Below are 13,834 nucleotides of genomic sequence, written 5' to 3'. Positions count from 1 at the left end.
AATACATTATATGCTAATAAAAAAATTCAAAAATTATTTAAAAAAAGATGGCAAGCTACTAAAAAAATTATGGAAGCTGTTCTTAGGCGAGCATAGAAGAACATCAAGCAAAACTCTCTAGCATCTCAAGCTATTTCCCTTAACTATATTAACAGTACCTGCCCGTTAGGCAAACATTGTAGAAACCAAAACCTAAACAACCTACAGACACGGGTTTTCTGTTTTCTGCAGTGCTTGATCAACACAAATGAACAGATATCAAGCAACTCACTTTTACTGCACCTTGACTTAGACATTTTTTCCTTAGGTTCAGTTTATAATTTTTTATAATCTTAAATACCTAGTCGGTATGACATTATCTATTTAACTACTAAACCCCAGTAGAATGAAACATATGCTCATATCGTCCTTTCCTGCTGGTAAATCGGAAGACATTTCTGTTTTTGTTCCACCAATGCCATTAAGCCAAGATTTGCTCGAATCGTATGGGCTTGGAAAATACCTGGGTTCTTTGCTAGATTTCTGTGTGATTTAGGAATACTTAATTAACAGAAGTGCTGATTTCTATCCAAGCCCCTTTGAACAGAGCTCCGTGAAGAGATGTCGTGAATTAATCTGGCAATGCTATCTTGAATAGAATGATATCCCATATATATTACATACATTCACACACACGCACAAACTATTTTACAGGCAGACAGAGACCTTACCAGTTTCTCTCTAAAAATTTAGCCCATGAATAGCAAAACCTAGTGATGCACGCTCTCTGATTTATACAAAATAGTTGGATCTGGTCTTCACTCCGTTGTGTATTCTTTATCTGAATTGTGTTTCTGGCAGATGGGACAAGCTGAGGTTGTGTATTCAGCATGAGAGCTAAGATTTTCACTGGTGTTTGTGGCAGAGACTTTTAAGCTTTTCAGTTGCCCCAATATGTAATTTTTTTAAAAAGAGGTTATTTATTTATTTGGGGGGGGGCACAAACGGGGGAGGGGCAGAGGGAGAGGGAGAGGCAGACTCCCCACTGAGTGGGCAACATGATGCGGGGCTCGATCCCACGACCCTGAGATCATGACCTGAGCCAAAATCGAGAGTCGGAAGCTCAACTGATTGCACCACTCAGGTGCCCCCCCACTCCAATGTGTAGTTTTAAGGAGGCCATGGAATACATTTTAAGGGAGAGATTTGAGGGGACGTCAAGCAGCTGCTGGGATGTCTCCAAAGCCCTTCTAAATGAATAAAATATCTAGTTGTTTCCAAAGAGCATTTTCCTTCTTAGCTTTAGGTGGTTGCTTCTAGGGGTCCCAGAGTCCCTTAAGAAATGCTTACGGAGGCAGAGAGCTAAATATGCAAGGACCCAAAGGGCTGGCCTGGGCAGGGAAAAGGTCTGGCAGGGGCAGGCAGAGGGAAGGAGGAGGCAGGGGTTCGAAGGCATCATATAAGACGACACAAGGGGGCTGAAGGGAGGCTCAAAGAAGGTGTGGGTGCGGGGCGTGGGAACGGAGAGGTCTTAGAGGAAGCAGTGAGTTTCCAAATTCAGCAGAGGGTCAGGAAGGAGAGGGGTGCGCTTGAGTCAGCTGAGAAGTTTCCTTGGAAGAAGCAGGATCAAATAGAAGAGAGAGGCATTCCAAGAACCAGGAAAAGTATTCCAGCCTCGGGAGTCAGGGAGTGGATCCCCACTCGAAAGGGCCAGGAAGAAAGACTTGCAGCCCAGCAGGTCTCTGTCAAACAAAGTAGCCTATACCTCTCATCCGGCTTCACAGAGTGTACTCAGAACCTTAAGAACCAAAACCTATCCTTGCCGGGCCTCAGTGGACCTTTACACAGAGCCCCGGCTCAGGGGTGGGGCTCACAGTGGATCCCCCATCAATCAGTCAGGGCTGAAGACGAAAGCCTCAGGATGTCCGCTTGGGGTCCTGGGTGACATGGCAAAGGGCCCAGTATGATGACTCTGTTCTCACACGAGTCATGGCACCACGGCGGTTAGAAAACCAGAGCCAGGGGCGCCTGGGTGGTTCAGTAGGTTAAGCCTCTGCCTTCGGCTCAGGTCATGGTCTCAGGGTTCTGGGATCGAGTCCTGCATGGGGCTCTCTGCTCGGCAGGGAGCCTGCTTCCCCCTCTCTTTCTGCCTGCCTCTCTACCTACTTGTGATCTCTCTGTGTGTGTCTAATAAATAAATAAAATCTTTTAAAAAAGAAAAAAGAAAAGAAAAGAAAACCAGAGCCAGACAGTCGTTTCGGTGGTAGAAACAGATTCTATTCAAGAACTATTGCAACAAGGGCCCATATGGAACTGGGCTCTCATTCTCAGTAAGACAATTATGAACACTCCCTTTTCTTAGATGGGGACGTATCGCCAAGGAGCAGGGAGAGAGGCTGGTGGACGGAAGACCACCTGGGAAATGGGGGAGGGGAAGGAATTTGATCAGATACTGGGAGCCCCACCCCTTCTCCCGTGCGCGGTCCCTTCTGGGACTGCCACGGACACACTTGGGGCTTCAGTCTCCATGCTCCCCAAGCTCCCATGACACCACTTGGCCCCGTACGGCCAGGTTTTCTCAGGTTGCCCCCACCGCCAGCCTCTGGGCTTCCTTGGGTAGAGTCTGAGACTGATCAGAGATATACCCCCCCCACCCGGTTCCCGATGAGCATCGGTACAGGTCCATTGAATGAATGAACCAACGGACAGTCTTGTCCAGGAGCTTTCAAGCTTTGAAAGAAATTAATAAAGAGTGTCTCTTTCTTCTTACAGTAGTTCGTGTGAAAGCTCAGTACATAATAGAGGCAAAGCAGAGCTGTTCAATGGAAGATTGAGGTGGTGGGGAGCAGAGCCCCAGAGATCATTCCAGATGTGCCCAGGAAAACACATGGCTTTGGGGAACAGTTCCTCTGGTCCCCTTGCACATTGGGAAACTGATGCCCACAACAGGGAAGGGACTTAAATCAAAGAAGGGGCTTGGGGGGGGGGGGGACCGGGACTTGGTGTCCTGTGGATTTTCAGTTGCTGGCTCCACTGTGCCCAGCTGCACAGGTCATCATTAAGAAAGTGCAAGGAAGGGCAGTTAAAAGTCAGATGCAGGGTGTCTGTCTGGCTTTATCAGTTAAGTGTCCTACTCTTGGTTTTGGCCTCAAGTCATGATCTCAGGGTCATGTGAGAAAGCCCCAAGTTGGGCTCTGTACTCAGCTCTGAGTCTGCTTATCTCTCTCTCTCTCTCTCTGCTCCCTCCCCCAATAAATACATAAAGAAAAGAAATCTTAAATAAAAAAAGTTGACCCTGAGGAGTCAGACCCAGCCCCATCACTGACAACCTGTGTCTTTGGACAAGTTACTTTCCCTCTCTGGGCCTCAGATGTTCAGCCGTAAAGGACGGGGTGGAGATTGATGCCTGACAAGCACCCAGCCCAACAGTTATCGTCATCCAGCCCTTGCAACACACCACTCTCCAGCCTTCCTAATACTCGCTTCTCTGCTAGAGCGGGACCACTGCCTCCAGGCCCCGGGGCAGGAAGGGGACAGGCCATGCCAGATGCTGGGTGTTTTCCCAGAGCTTTCCCCAGAGCTCCAAACCCTGGAGGGAGTCTCTGTGCCCTCCCCTGATGCCTGGTCAGTGCGCACCCAGCCAAGGAGAAAAGGACCAGCAGGGGGAAACTGAGGCAGGATGACTTTATTAGATTGAGGAGGGCGTGCTGAGTCCTAGGGAGTGTCTCTGGGGTGCAGCATCCTGAACAGGCCGGGGCAAGGTGAGGGGGGGAGCAGGCAAGACTGTTGGCCAGAAGAACCTACTCCCAACACATGGGCCCAGACTCTCTGTGGTGGAGGCATGTGCAAGGTGGAGAGGCACAGCCCAAAACCTGGGCCCCCACGGGGGAAGGGTGGAGGCTTCTGCAGACCCCAAGTCCAGCGGGGACACTGGGTGCCCCATCGTGGTCCCACCCCTGGCTTGGTGGGAGCTTCGGCTCAGAGATAACGGGCCCTCCCAAGACAGCCAGGAGAGGGTAGTTCGTTAGCTGGAAGACGTCAGCGATGAGGCTCACAGCAGACCACGGCCACCACGTCAGAGGGAGGTGAGCGGTGGAAGGGCCTCCTCTCACGCACAGTGACAGCTGACGCCAACGGCTTCATCTTTAGTCTCCGAGGCCGGTGTTCTAGAAGGTGCCACTAGGCAAGGCGTCTGCCCCGTCCTGCTGTTTGGGGGGTGGGCAGTCTCTCCCTACCCCCATGCCTCTCTTGCCTCCAGCTTTCTTGGCCATGCCTGCTGACAGCAGCCTACGGGGTGCTGGCAGGGCAGGGCGAGCTCCTGGTGGCTGCTCTCGGTGTCCAGGTGAGTCACAGTGCTGGGCCAGGGGGTCATCAGGGTGAGGCAGGGCGTGCTGGTTACTTGGAGGCCGCTGAGGTCAGGAGGTGAGGCAGGCAAGACAGGGGAGGGTGCACCTGGAGAAACAGCAGTGCTGGCGCAGAGTCAAGAAAGCTGCACCCACCCCCCCACCGAGGCTGACCCTCCTCCACCTCGGCCCACAGTCCCACCGGCTCAGTGGGAACCTGGGCCCAAGGAGGGTCCTGCAACCCAGGCTCCTTTACCGCGCTTCTCCTACCCAGACCCCTCAGGTCTGGGTGCCTCTGGGCCCCACCTCTCTCCCACTTTCTCCGCTTTCATCCCTCTGCATGCTGCTGCCTCCCCACGGCCTTCCTGAATGTTCCCCACAGCCTCCTTCCTGGACCCGGTCCCTCTTGCCTTTGTCTCCCCCTTCACGGAGGTGGGTCCCCGCCCTCGGCCTCCTCCCCATGGAGAGGACTTCGGACCCCAGGGTGCAGCCTCGTCTCTCCCTGGCAGGGAGAGAGGGGTTTGGGGTCTCTCCACCCACTGGCCTGGCTGCTGCAGGACAGGAGGTGTGGGAATGGGGGGACAGCCCTGTCGCCTCCACGTCTGCCAGGGTCCCAGGAGCCTGGGGTTGGGAGCTCCTCTGGGCCATGCCCTATGGCAGGCCCGGCTCAGCAGGGAGGCAGGGGAAGAACTGTGAGTTCTTGGGGACATATCGGTGCCCCCATCTGGGTTACCCTGCACCGAGGGGAGTGCCACTAGGAATGTGGGCTCTGTCGGAGCCCTGGAGACCGCTCTGAGGCCAGACTTTGGGGCAGAGACGCTAAGCACTGTGGTCACCCTCTGATGTCTGGGCCACCTCTGACTCTGGTCCACCTACCCTGGAGCTCCAGGGAGAAAGCAAGGGTCACCCTGAGTCCTCCTAGGGGCAGCCAGGAGGCCTCCAGAGCCCAGACCTTGGGACCAGCCCGCCATCGGTCTGGCAACCTGTCTGAGAACACACCAAGCTCTGAGGTTGTGCCGGCAGCTAAAACTCTCAGTCTCTAAGTCCCCGGGGTCCAACCTGGAGGGTGAGGCCGAACAAGTCAGGCTGTGGCCAGGAGCAGAGGCCCCACTCAGGGGACCTCCTCTCTCTCAGGCCTTGCCTTCCACACTCAGGAGAAGCCCCAACAAGCTGCATGTTCTCTGCCAAGTCTAGGACCGGTGGCAGAACATGGCCACACCCAGGGCCAGGCTGGACCAGCCTGGGGGCCACAGTCAGAGCCCAGGCCTTCCCGAGCCCTTGGGAGCCTGTCTCACAGTCCTTGGACTCCCAGTCTCGCCCCGCCCCAGCTCCCCCTGCTCAGTCTGTCTTGTCCCCAGAGGGCACTAGGGAGGTGCAGGGGGAGTGGGGTCAGTGTGTCTCCAGGCCACCTCCTCGGGCGGTGGCTCGTAGATGCTGCAGTTGGGCGTGGGGCCCTGACAGTAGATGTTGAGGTAGTTTCGATACTTCTCGTTGTACGTATGGTTCCGGAGACACAGAACCACACTCTTGTCACATTCGCACGTCTGCTTGTCGCACTCCGTCTCGTTGAGCTCACCTGCGCGGGGCAGAGGTTCTAGTGGGCCTCAGAAGGTGGTCCCATGGTGGGGGGACGGGCAGCAGAACCTCACTGGGGGTTCACCCCTGGCCCACGGCTCAGTGGGCCCCGCCATCTGCGTCCACCGCCCTGCCAGTGGCTCTGGGGTGCGCTTCAATCGGAGAAGCCCTGAAGTCCAATGGGCCACTTTATAGATGGGGAAACTGAGGCAGGCACAGAAAAGGGGGGACTGGTTTACCTAAGTCACCCAGCCAATCTAAGGCAGAGCTGGGCCAAACACTCAGGGGTCAGGAACTCCCTGCCCCGGGGCCTCCTCTCTTCCATCACGGAATCACAGGACCCCTGCCCTTGGAGGTAGCTGGTGGTAAGGAGCCTCCGTGGAAGGCTGGCTTCCTAAAGAACCTGGCGCAGGGCCACCCACGGGCAAAGGCTTAAGACCTAGTCACTGCTCCCACTGCCACCATTGCTGCCAGTGTTGTGAGCGCCCAGAAACCCTCCACCCTGGCCGTATCGACCTGAGGGCTGCCTGGGGATCTGCCGGGGGCTTATGGAAACGGAGACTGCTGGGCCCAGGCCCCATGGCTTCGGGTACACTTGGTCTGCATGGGGCCCGACAATCTGCATTTCTAGCAAGTTCCTAGGTGATAGCGATGTTGCTGGGTCAGGGAACCCTCTTTGAGAACTGCCCCCAGCTCAGTGGTGTGCATACTTCTCAAACTTTGCATCAGCAGAATCCTTGCTCTTAAATGAAACTCTTTGCAGGAGGCTAATGTATCAAATGGCCTAAAGAGAAGCACTTAGGCTATCAGATGGGCTAACGGGGCCAGCTGGACCACTTAGAGGACCCCCATCCCCTGACTCCCCATGACCTTAGGAGCCCCCAAAACCCAACGTGAAAACCACTGCTTGGGTTAGTCCACTGCCTTTGGGGATCCCTAAAATGCTTTAATGAGGGACCACCCCACTCTCCCAAGCCAGCCCCGCCAATCCACTGTTTGAATAGCAGAATACAGGGACCTCAGCTCCCAGAGGGCCCCACCTGAGCCCAGTTCCCCACCAGAGAACAGGAGACTTGGGGTTTCTTTGCAAATCTGGGCTTGCTGGTGAGCTTGAAGAATAGTGAGCAGAACCTGGTTAAGCCAAGGAGACAAAGGGGAGCCCAGGGCTGCCCATGGGGCCGGGCCAGGAGGCACCTGCTACCTAAGGGGAGAGAGGGCAGGGACACTTGAGCCATTAAATTGGATGCCACATCCCTCAACTGAGCAATGGCCTGGAAAGTCCATGGCAAGGGAGGGAATGTTGCCAGGCCTGGTTCTCATCGCTTAAATCCTGGAAACACTGAGCATCCTAGGATGAGGCCATCTTCCAGCAGGGTCCCAAAGGCAGAATTAGAAAGAAATAAGTCTGTTCTGATCCAAACTCTTCCAAGGACTCATGGAGAGACTGAGGCCAGGTAAGGGAACACCTTGGGTAGGGTTACACCCAGCAGGAGGTTCTGGCAGAATCCAGGTTTGAACCCAGGTCAGCATGTCACAAAGTCTCACCATCACCAGAGGACCTGGTTAAAAACAGATTTCTGGGCCCTCGCCCAGACCCACTGACTTAGAACTGCTCCTTAAACCCCGAGAAGCTGAGGAATCAAGGATCAGGGAATGAGGGTACTCATTCAGGCTGAGCACATCAGGATGAGGACCATGGCTGGGGTTCTCAGATTTAACGAACAAGAACAAGGGGCCTGGCTAATTTGAATTTCAGACGAACAGTAAATATTTTAGTATAAGTATATCCCAGATATTACATGAGATATACTTATGCTAATTCTTACTTTTATACTAACAGTAATTGATTTTATGCTAACATTGAATTTTTTTAGTATAAGTATGTCCCATGCAATATTTAGGACAGAATGATGTGAAAATAGTTTTCATTGTTTATCTGAGACTCCAATTTAACTGGGCACCCTGTCTGTTGCCTGGCAACTGTGCACACAGGGTGGTGGGGAGAGGGACTGGCAATCTAAGCTCTTCTCCTAGGTTGGGGAGGAGGGAATGGCAAGGGGAGAACTCACTGCAGACGACCTCAGTATTATTCTCGATGGTGTGCTCATAGTGGTCCACATAGGGGTGACAGCCCAGGTCAAAGAGCTTCTGGTAGCAGCAGTCATGGGCGTGGCAGCACCTCGGGGCAGGTGGAAAAGAACAGGCGATGTAGGCAGGCTTGGCCTGTCTCCTACTGTCAGAGATCCCAACTCTCTGTACCAGTTCCTTACAGATCAGACCTGCAGACTCTGGCCCAGAGGGGGCAATCACATGACTGAAGTCACACAGCCCGGCAGAGCCCGGCCAGTGCCCCAGTTTCTTGCCCATGATCTTGCCTCCCACCTTTCCCCCTGAGAGCCCTGAGTGCAGCTGCAGGAGGCAGGAAGCGTCAGGCTCTCTGGCAATGCCATCAGGATGGGAAAGAGGATCAGGGCTCAGTCAGTGTCCAAGGAGCCTGCCTGGCTATAAGAAGGGGCCATGCCTGGCTATGCGGGATGGCCAGGGAGAGACAAAGTTGCAGGGACAGGAAGCAAATGTAGTGTGGCCAACTCCATCCCCTCTGGTGGAGGAAGGCAATCAGTCAACATGCATCTATCAAGTCTCCCCCCCGTCTCCTGCCCCCCATGATGCCAGACTTAGTGCTGGCTGCTTCTGGGGAGATAGGAGCAGAAAGTAACCATGGCTTCAGTCAGCAGTCTGATGGAAGAAGCTCAAGCCCTCCATCAGAGCCCCTTAGGGTGATGGGGGCGAGAGGGGTCACAGTCCTTGCTTTTGCTGAGCGTGAGCTGTGTGTTCGTTGCTCCCATGTGCTTTGGGGGCAGGTCAATGTTTCTTTCCTGGCAAGAGTGCAAAGTTCAAATGCCTCCAAGACCAAGACTTGGAGAAGGACAGTAGAAAGCATCCACGACAGTGGAGGAGGGCATGAGTCAAGGTCACTAACTCATTGGACCAGGCTCATCCTTTGGGGAAAGAGTCCTCTCCCATCTGTCAGAGATGGAGACCAGTCCAACCCTCACTGTCTCCCCTCCCTGTCCTGACACAACAGCAGCGCAGGCGCTCTGGGACCTACCAGTCCACCTCGTCCATGGGCAGCCCGCGCCCTCCCAGCCCACAGTAGCAGCCGTAACCCACGAAGGACAGGATGGCGTTCCTCCCCGTGATGGCTTCCACCATGGACTTCAAGTTAAGCAGGCTGCCGTGGGCCTCGGGCAGGACTGCAAGAAAATCAAGGGGTGCTGTGAGTGTCCTGCCTGGTGGGTGCCCACCCCTGCCCCATCTGAGTGACTGTCCTCCCCACACCCCAGGGCCAGGGAAGGGGGGCGGGAGGGAAGGTGAGCACAGGCAGGAAGGGAAGCCATGTATAAAAAGCTGTGACAGGGGGTTCCTGGGTGGTCCTCAGGTCATGATCCTGGGGTCCTGGGATCAGGTGCTACATCGCGTTGGGCTCCCCACTCAGCGGGGAGTCTGCTTGCCCTCTCTCCCTCTACCCCTCTCTCCCTGCTCATACTCTCTCTGTTTCAAATAGATAAATGAAATCCTTTTTTTTTTTAAGATTTTATTTATTTATTTGACTGACAGAGATCACAAGTAGGCAGAGAGAGAGGAGGAAGCAGGCTCCCTGCTGAGCAGAGGCCCCGATGAGGGGCTCGATCTCAGGACCCTGGGATCATGACCTGAGCCGAAGGCAGAGGCTTTAACCCACGGAGCCACCCAGGCACCCCTAGATAAATGAAATCTTAAAACAAACAAACGAACAACCACAACCGTGAGGCACCAGGGGCCTTAGAAAGTAATCATTGTTGCTATTTGTTGAGGGCTCTGTGCCAGGCTCTGTCCTAAGCCGCTCCCATGCATTAACTCACTGAGTGGTGTTATTATCTCCACTTTATAGAGGAGGAGACTGAGGCCCAGAGCACCCAGCAGCTTGCCCGAGAACATTATCAAAACTGGTAGGGATAGAACTTGGACCCGGGTAGTGAGACCCCAATGCCCAGTCCACTTACCGTAACGGGGTTCACAAATGCCATGTGCTCCCCTGAACACAGGGCTTTGGTTCTGGGCCCTGGGCTTGGTCGGGTTTCTCTGCCTCCAGCAAGGACTCAGTGTCCCTGCCACAGTCCTGGGCCTGGTGCCAGTCACGATGAAGCCAGAGACAATTCAGCGCTCTGGTCGTTCAGCAAAGACAGATGGACAGACACACAGACAGACACACACACACACACTTTCTCCTTTGGTCTGTGTCTCGCAGGAAGCAATAGCACAATGACCCCTTCCCGCACCAGCAAACTCAGCAGCTTCCCCGCACCTGCCAGGCCAGCCCACCCTGGCAGACTCTCCCCTCCCCTGCTCCCCGACTCCTGGGCCCTGGGCCTGTGCTGACTCAGCATCTCCTCCACGCTCACCGCTGAGTCAATCCCAAGCCAGGTGCTTAAGTCTTTTCTCGGGGGAGGCCACCCCGCACGTAGGCAGGAGAGCCACTGCAGCCCCATTTAATGGGCTTGGGGATCCCTGCTCTTCCTGAGCCTCCCTGTCTGCTGGCTGGATGATTTTTGTCATTACAGAATATAAGGAGCAAAGGAGAGAGGAAATGGGGAAGGAGTTGGGACAAGTGGCTTTAAGAGGATGCTGCAGAGCAAAGTACATGTGTCAGCGGGATTTGGGGCAGGGAGAGGCAGGACCCCATGTCCCGTGGGCCTGAGCCCATCCCTGAGCTGCACAAGGGTGTGAGGGCTGTTGGTGAGGGGAGGGAGAAACCGGATGCTACCTCTGTCCCCCAGGCCTTCCTCCGGCAGCTGGTTCAGGGTGGGCGTGCCGAGCAGCACAGGGAGTCCGATCTTGAATCTGACCTTGGAAGTCAAACCCAGACACCCGAGGGTTTGCAAACAGGTTTCTCCCTGAGCGCTGCGGCACTGCAAGCAGGTTGCATAAGCTCTTTGACACCATGGCCCAAGCTGGGGAGAACACCACACTCCTGCAGGGTGCCCTGTGGGGTCCTGGCCTCCTGGCTCCCTGGCCCGAAGCCCCCGCCTCCTGCCACTGCAATCTGGCCGCGCAGGTGTTACCCTGGGGTGGGGGGTGGAGGAGCTTCCCTCCCCGGGGCGCCCTGACCAGCAGCTCCATACGAGGTGGGCATGATCACAAGAGCCCTCCACACCTCATGCACAGGGACACACCCCCTTACACTCCCACGGACACACACACACTTCAGACTCTCCTCTGCACACCACACTCTGGGGCACACACTCACCCACACGTACCTCATACACAGTCACGTGTTCACGCCCAGCGGCCTCACACTCAGACACACACAAGTCACCCAGCCATGCATAGTGCACGTAGAAACACACTTCACTTGCACACATTCCCCCACCTCACAGACAGCACCCTCAGGAGAGATGCACACTCACACTTGCCCCTACACACTACACGTGTGTCAAAGCACACACCTGTGACACGCTCACAGACATCCCCCACACGAATACACACTGTTACATACACAGTCCTGCTCATACTCACCCACAAACGCCTCACACACTTCACACCCGCAAACACACCCATGATCACACATACACCTCACACACTCAGGCTCACATCTGCACACACACACACATGCGGCCCCTACAACCCACACGCGTGCTCCAAGCAGAAGAGACGGAGTCCACGCTCGGGAGCAGTCCCCGGCCAGCGCTTGGGGCTCAAGGCAGATGCTTGTTTTCTACACAACAATCACGTTAGCAGCCGATTCAAGTCCCCCCCTTTCTCACTTCTGGCCGTGTTGAACCCTATTTTGTACCTGGTGTCTCTTTCTTTCCCTCAAACCAGGCTGCGTTTGGATGCTGTATAACAGGCAGGAGGAGAAGTCAGCGAGGGGTCTGGCCACCTCCCACCTCCCCAAGACACCTGGTTGTGTGGGGCCATATTTGTGTCAGGAGCCTCAGCTGTCCCCAGGCGGTGCACCTGGGAACAGCAGTCCCAGGAAAGGAGGGGCCCCCAGGCCCTACCCCCAGTGACTTGAGCGTTCACAGATACCTGCTACACACACCTCATGCCGGTCCCAGTGTCCCAATTAACATACACCTACACGTTTTCCCGACATGTGCTGAGACACACCTCTGCACGCAGAGATAGACATGCTTACAGCCACACACAAACTCATTACCTCTTGTCTAATGTACACATGTACACAAACACCCAGGCTGTCCCGGGGCGGCCAGACGCCCTAAGCAAACACGACCGTTTTATGACGCTTGCTCAGCTCTGGGCCCTGCCGCCTTGCAGGCTCGTAAATGCCAAGCCAAGGGCCCCTGGTGTGTTGACGGCTGGCCAGGGGAACAAAGAGCCCCAAGACAATGAAGGGCTCCCTGGTGGCCCAGACAGGCAGCCCAGGCCACAGGCTTGTTGCCAGCCAGTGGCTCGAGAACCTAGGTGCCCAAGGTCACAGGAGAAAGTCTGGGAGCAGGAGAGAAAGAGGAGCCTCCCCAGAGCCTTTACTCACCGCTGCTGACCAAGATGACCATGGCAAAGAACTTCTTCATACCCAAGCTAGATCTGAGAGAGGAGAAAAGTCCAAGTCCTGGGTCTGTCCCTTCCACTCTCCTGCAGCCCCGGGCCTGCTGTTCCCTCCTGGGCCTCATTAGAGGCCCCATCAATGGTGCCCCTTCAGGCCTCTGTTCCTGGCTCCCCGGGCTCTGTGGGGCGCTCTCCCCACCTTCCCAGCATCTGCTGAAAGGATGGTCCCCAGGATGGCAGAGCCAGGAGGCACCGGAGCCTCCTTCCTTCTTACCCTGAGTAGGAGTACACTTCCTGCACCAGCTTCCAAGACAGGAAGCTCACTGTCCCATGGGGTCGGGCCACTGTCACGGATCAGAACCAACCCCCTTTCCATACACACTCCAGGAAGTCACATGACCCAACCTGCTGGCTGGGTCTTGCACTTGAAGCCAAGAGACCTGGGTCCCTACATTCTAGACTTGGCTATTCTTCCAAATGGCTGTGTGACCTCGGGTAGATCTCTTACCCTCTCTGGGCCTCAAGTGCCTCATGAGCATTGACTAGATGATCCCAAGGCCCTTCTGGTGCTGCAAATGCAGTGACATATCTCAGCCATCACTCAGAGACTTAGAGCTCTTCTTTCTGGAGAAATGAACTCTAGGCACCAGTTCCCCAGCCCCATCCCTGCTTCTCCCCATGGAGGATTTCATCCCAGGGTAGTAGGCACATACCTGGAGCTTCTCCTAGGAGAAGAGGCCCTGAGGCTTGGGCCCCTCCACCCAGAGAGATGTCTAACCAGCACCTTCTTCCTGAACACTCTGGGGTTGGCCTGTGCCCCATCTGCCATGTTCTGTGTTCTGGGGGTCCAGCAACATAGGGCTTGTAAGGTCTGTGATCTCTCTGAAGGCTCCGGGGACAGGCCCCAGCTTCACACGGCCACACGCACTGGCAGGGTAGCGCTGGGGCAGTGCCCCTGGGCAGGAGGCTGGTGACACTGCCCTAGAAAAAGGAGACTCCACCTCCTCCCTCCCACAGCCACCGCCCTGCCCACAGCTGCCTGGTACGGTCCCTGCCCCAGGGAGGGTGCAGGTGGGGGTTTGCACACCTGCCCAGGAGCTGGTCCCTCCCTGCACAACTGGAAGGAAAATCACCTGGAGGTTTCCCTGTTCCCACCTGAAACGGATGTGAAACAAAAAATGATTTAGTTACATTTGTTAAAGCACAGGGCAGGGGGTCTGGCACAAGGGGGCATTGGAGAGAAGTGGGGCCACTTCGGTGGGGGACAGAGACTGTGTCTGACTCCAAATACAGGGTCAACAGATGGAAAATTACTAAAGGGGCGGGGGGATCCTAGCAAAACCCACCTGACAGGACTCCTGTAAAGGACAGGCCAGGGTGACATCACC

General features: G+C 55.3%; 1 protein-coding gene across 6 annotated transcripts; it reads right to left on the bottom strand.

Annotated features, from left to right (window-relative positions):
* Positions 1–3,642: 3,642 nt before the first annotated feature.
* Positions 3,643–13,421, bottom strand: PLA2G2F (phospholipase A2 group IIF). 6 transcript variants are annotated; one of them, XM_059137118.1, is made up of 7 exons: positions 13,160–13,243; positions 12,433–12,485; positions 9,941–10,102; positions 9,007–9,151; positions 7,967–8,076; positions 5,732–5,898; positions 4,230–4,431 (listed from the first exon to the last, which is right to left on the bottom strand). In XM_059137118.1, the coding sequence occupies exons 4-7, from the start codon at positions 9,108–9,110 to the stop codon at positions 4,375–4,377; spliced, it is 438 nt and encodes a 145-aa protein (XP_058993101.1). In that variant the 5' UTR covers positions 9,111–9,151; positions 9,941–10,102; positions 12,433–12,485; positions 13,160–13,243; the 3' UTR covers positions 4,230–4,374. The 6 variants fall into 6 exon arrangements, with proteins under 6 accessions (XP_058993097.1, XP_058993101.1, XP_058993102.1 ...); XM_059137119.1 differs by having other exon boundaries at positions 9,941–10,062; positions 13,160–13,242; XM_059137113.1 differs by lacking the exon at positions 9,941–10,102 and having other exon boundaries at positions 13,160–13,421.
* Between the last annotated feature and the right edge of the window lie 413 nt (positions 13,422–13,834).

The sequence above is a fragment of the Mustela lutreola genome, chromosome 10 (assembly GCF_030435805.1).
Source record: "Mustela lutreola isolate mMusLut2 chromosome 10, mMusLut2.pri, whole genome shotgun sequence".
Classification (NCBI taxonomy): Eukaryota; Metazoa; Chordata; class Mammalia; order Carnivora; family Mustelidae; genus Mustela; species Mustela lutreola.
This window is presented reverse-complemented; position numbering and strand designations above follow the sequence as displayed.

What these genes read in the sequence shown, in the direction of transcription:
- PLA2G2F (XM_059137113.1), bottom strand. Translation starts at nt 13,275, where the DNA reads ATGGCAGATGGGGCACAGGCCAACCCCAGAGTGTTCAGGAAGAAGGTG. An exon ending in TCTCCTAGGAGAAGCTCCAG is followed by an intron (nt 12,486 to 13,159) that starts GTATGTGCCTAC and finishes CTCCTCTCTCAG; the next exon opens with ATCTAGCTTGGGTATGAAGA. An exon ending in ACGAGCCACCGCCCGAGGAG is followed by an intron (nt 4,432 to 5,731) that starts GTGGCCTGGAGA and finishes CTGTTTCTCCAG; the next exon opens with GTGCACCCTCCCCTGTCTTG.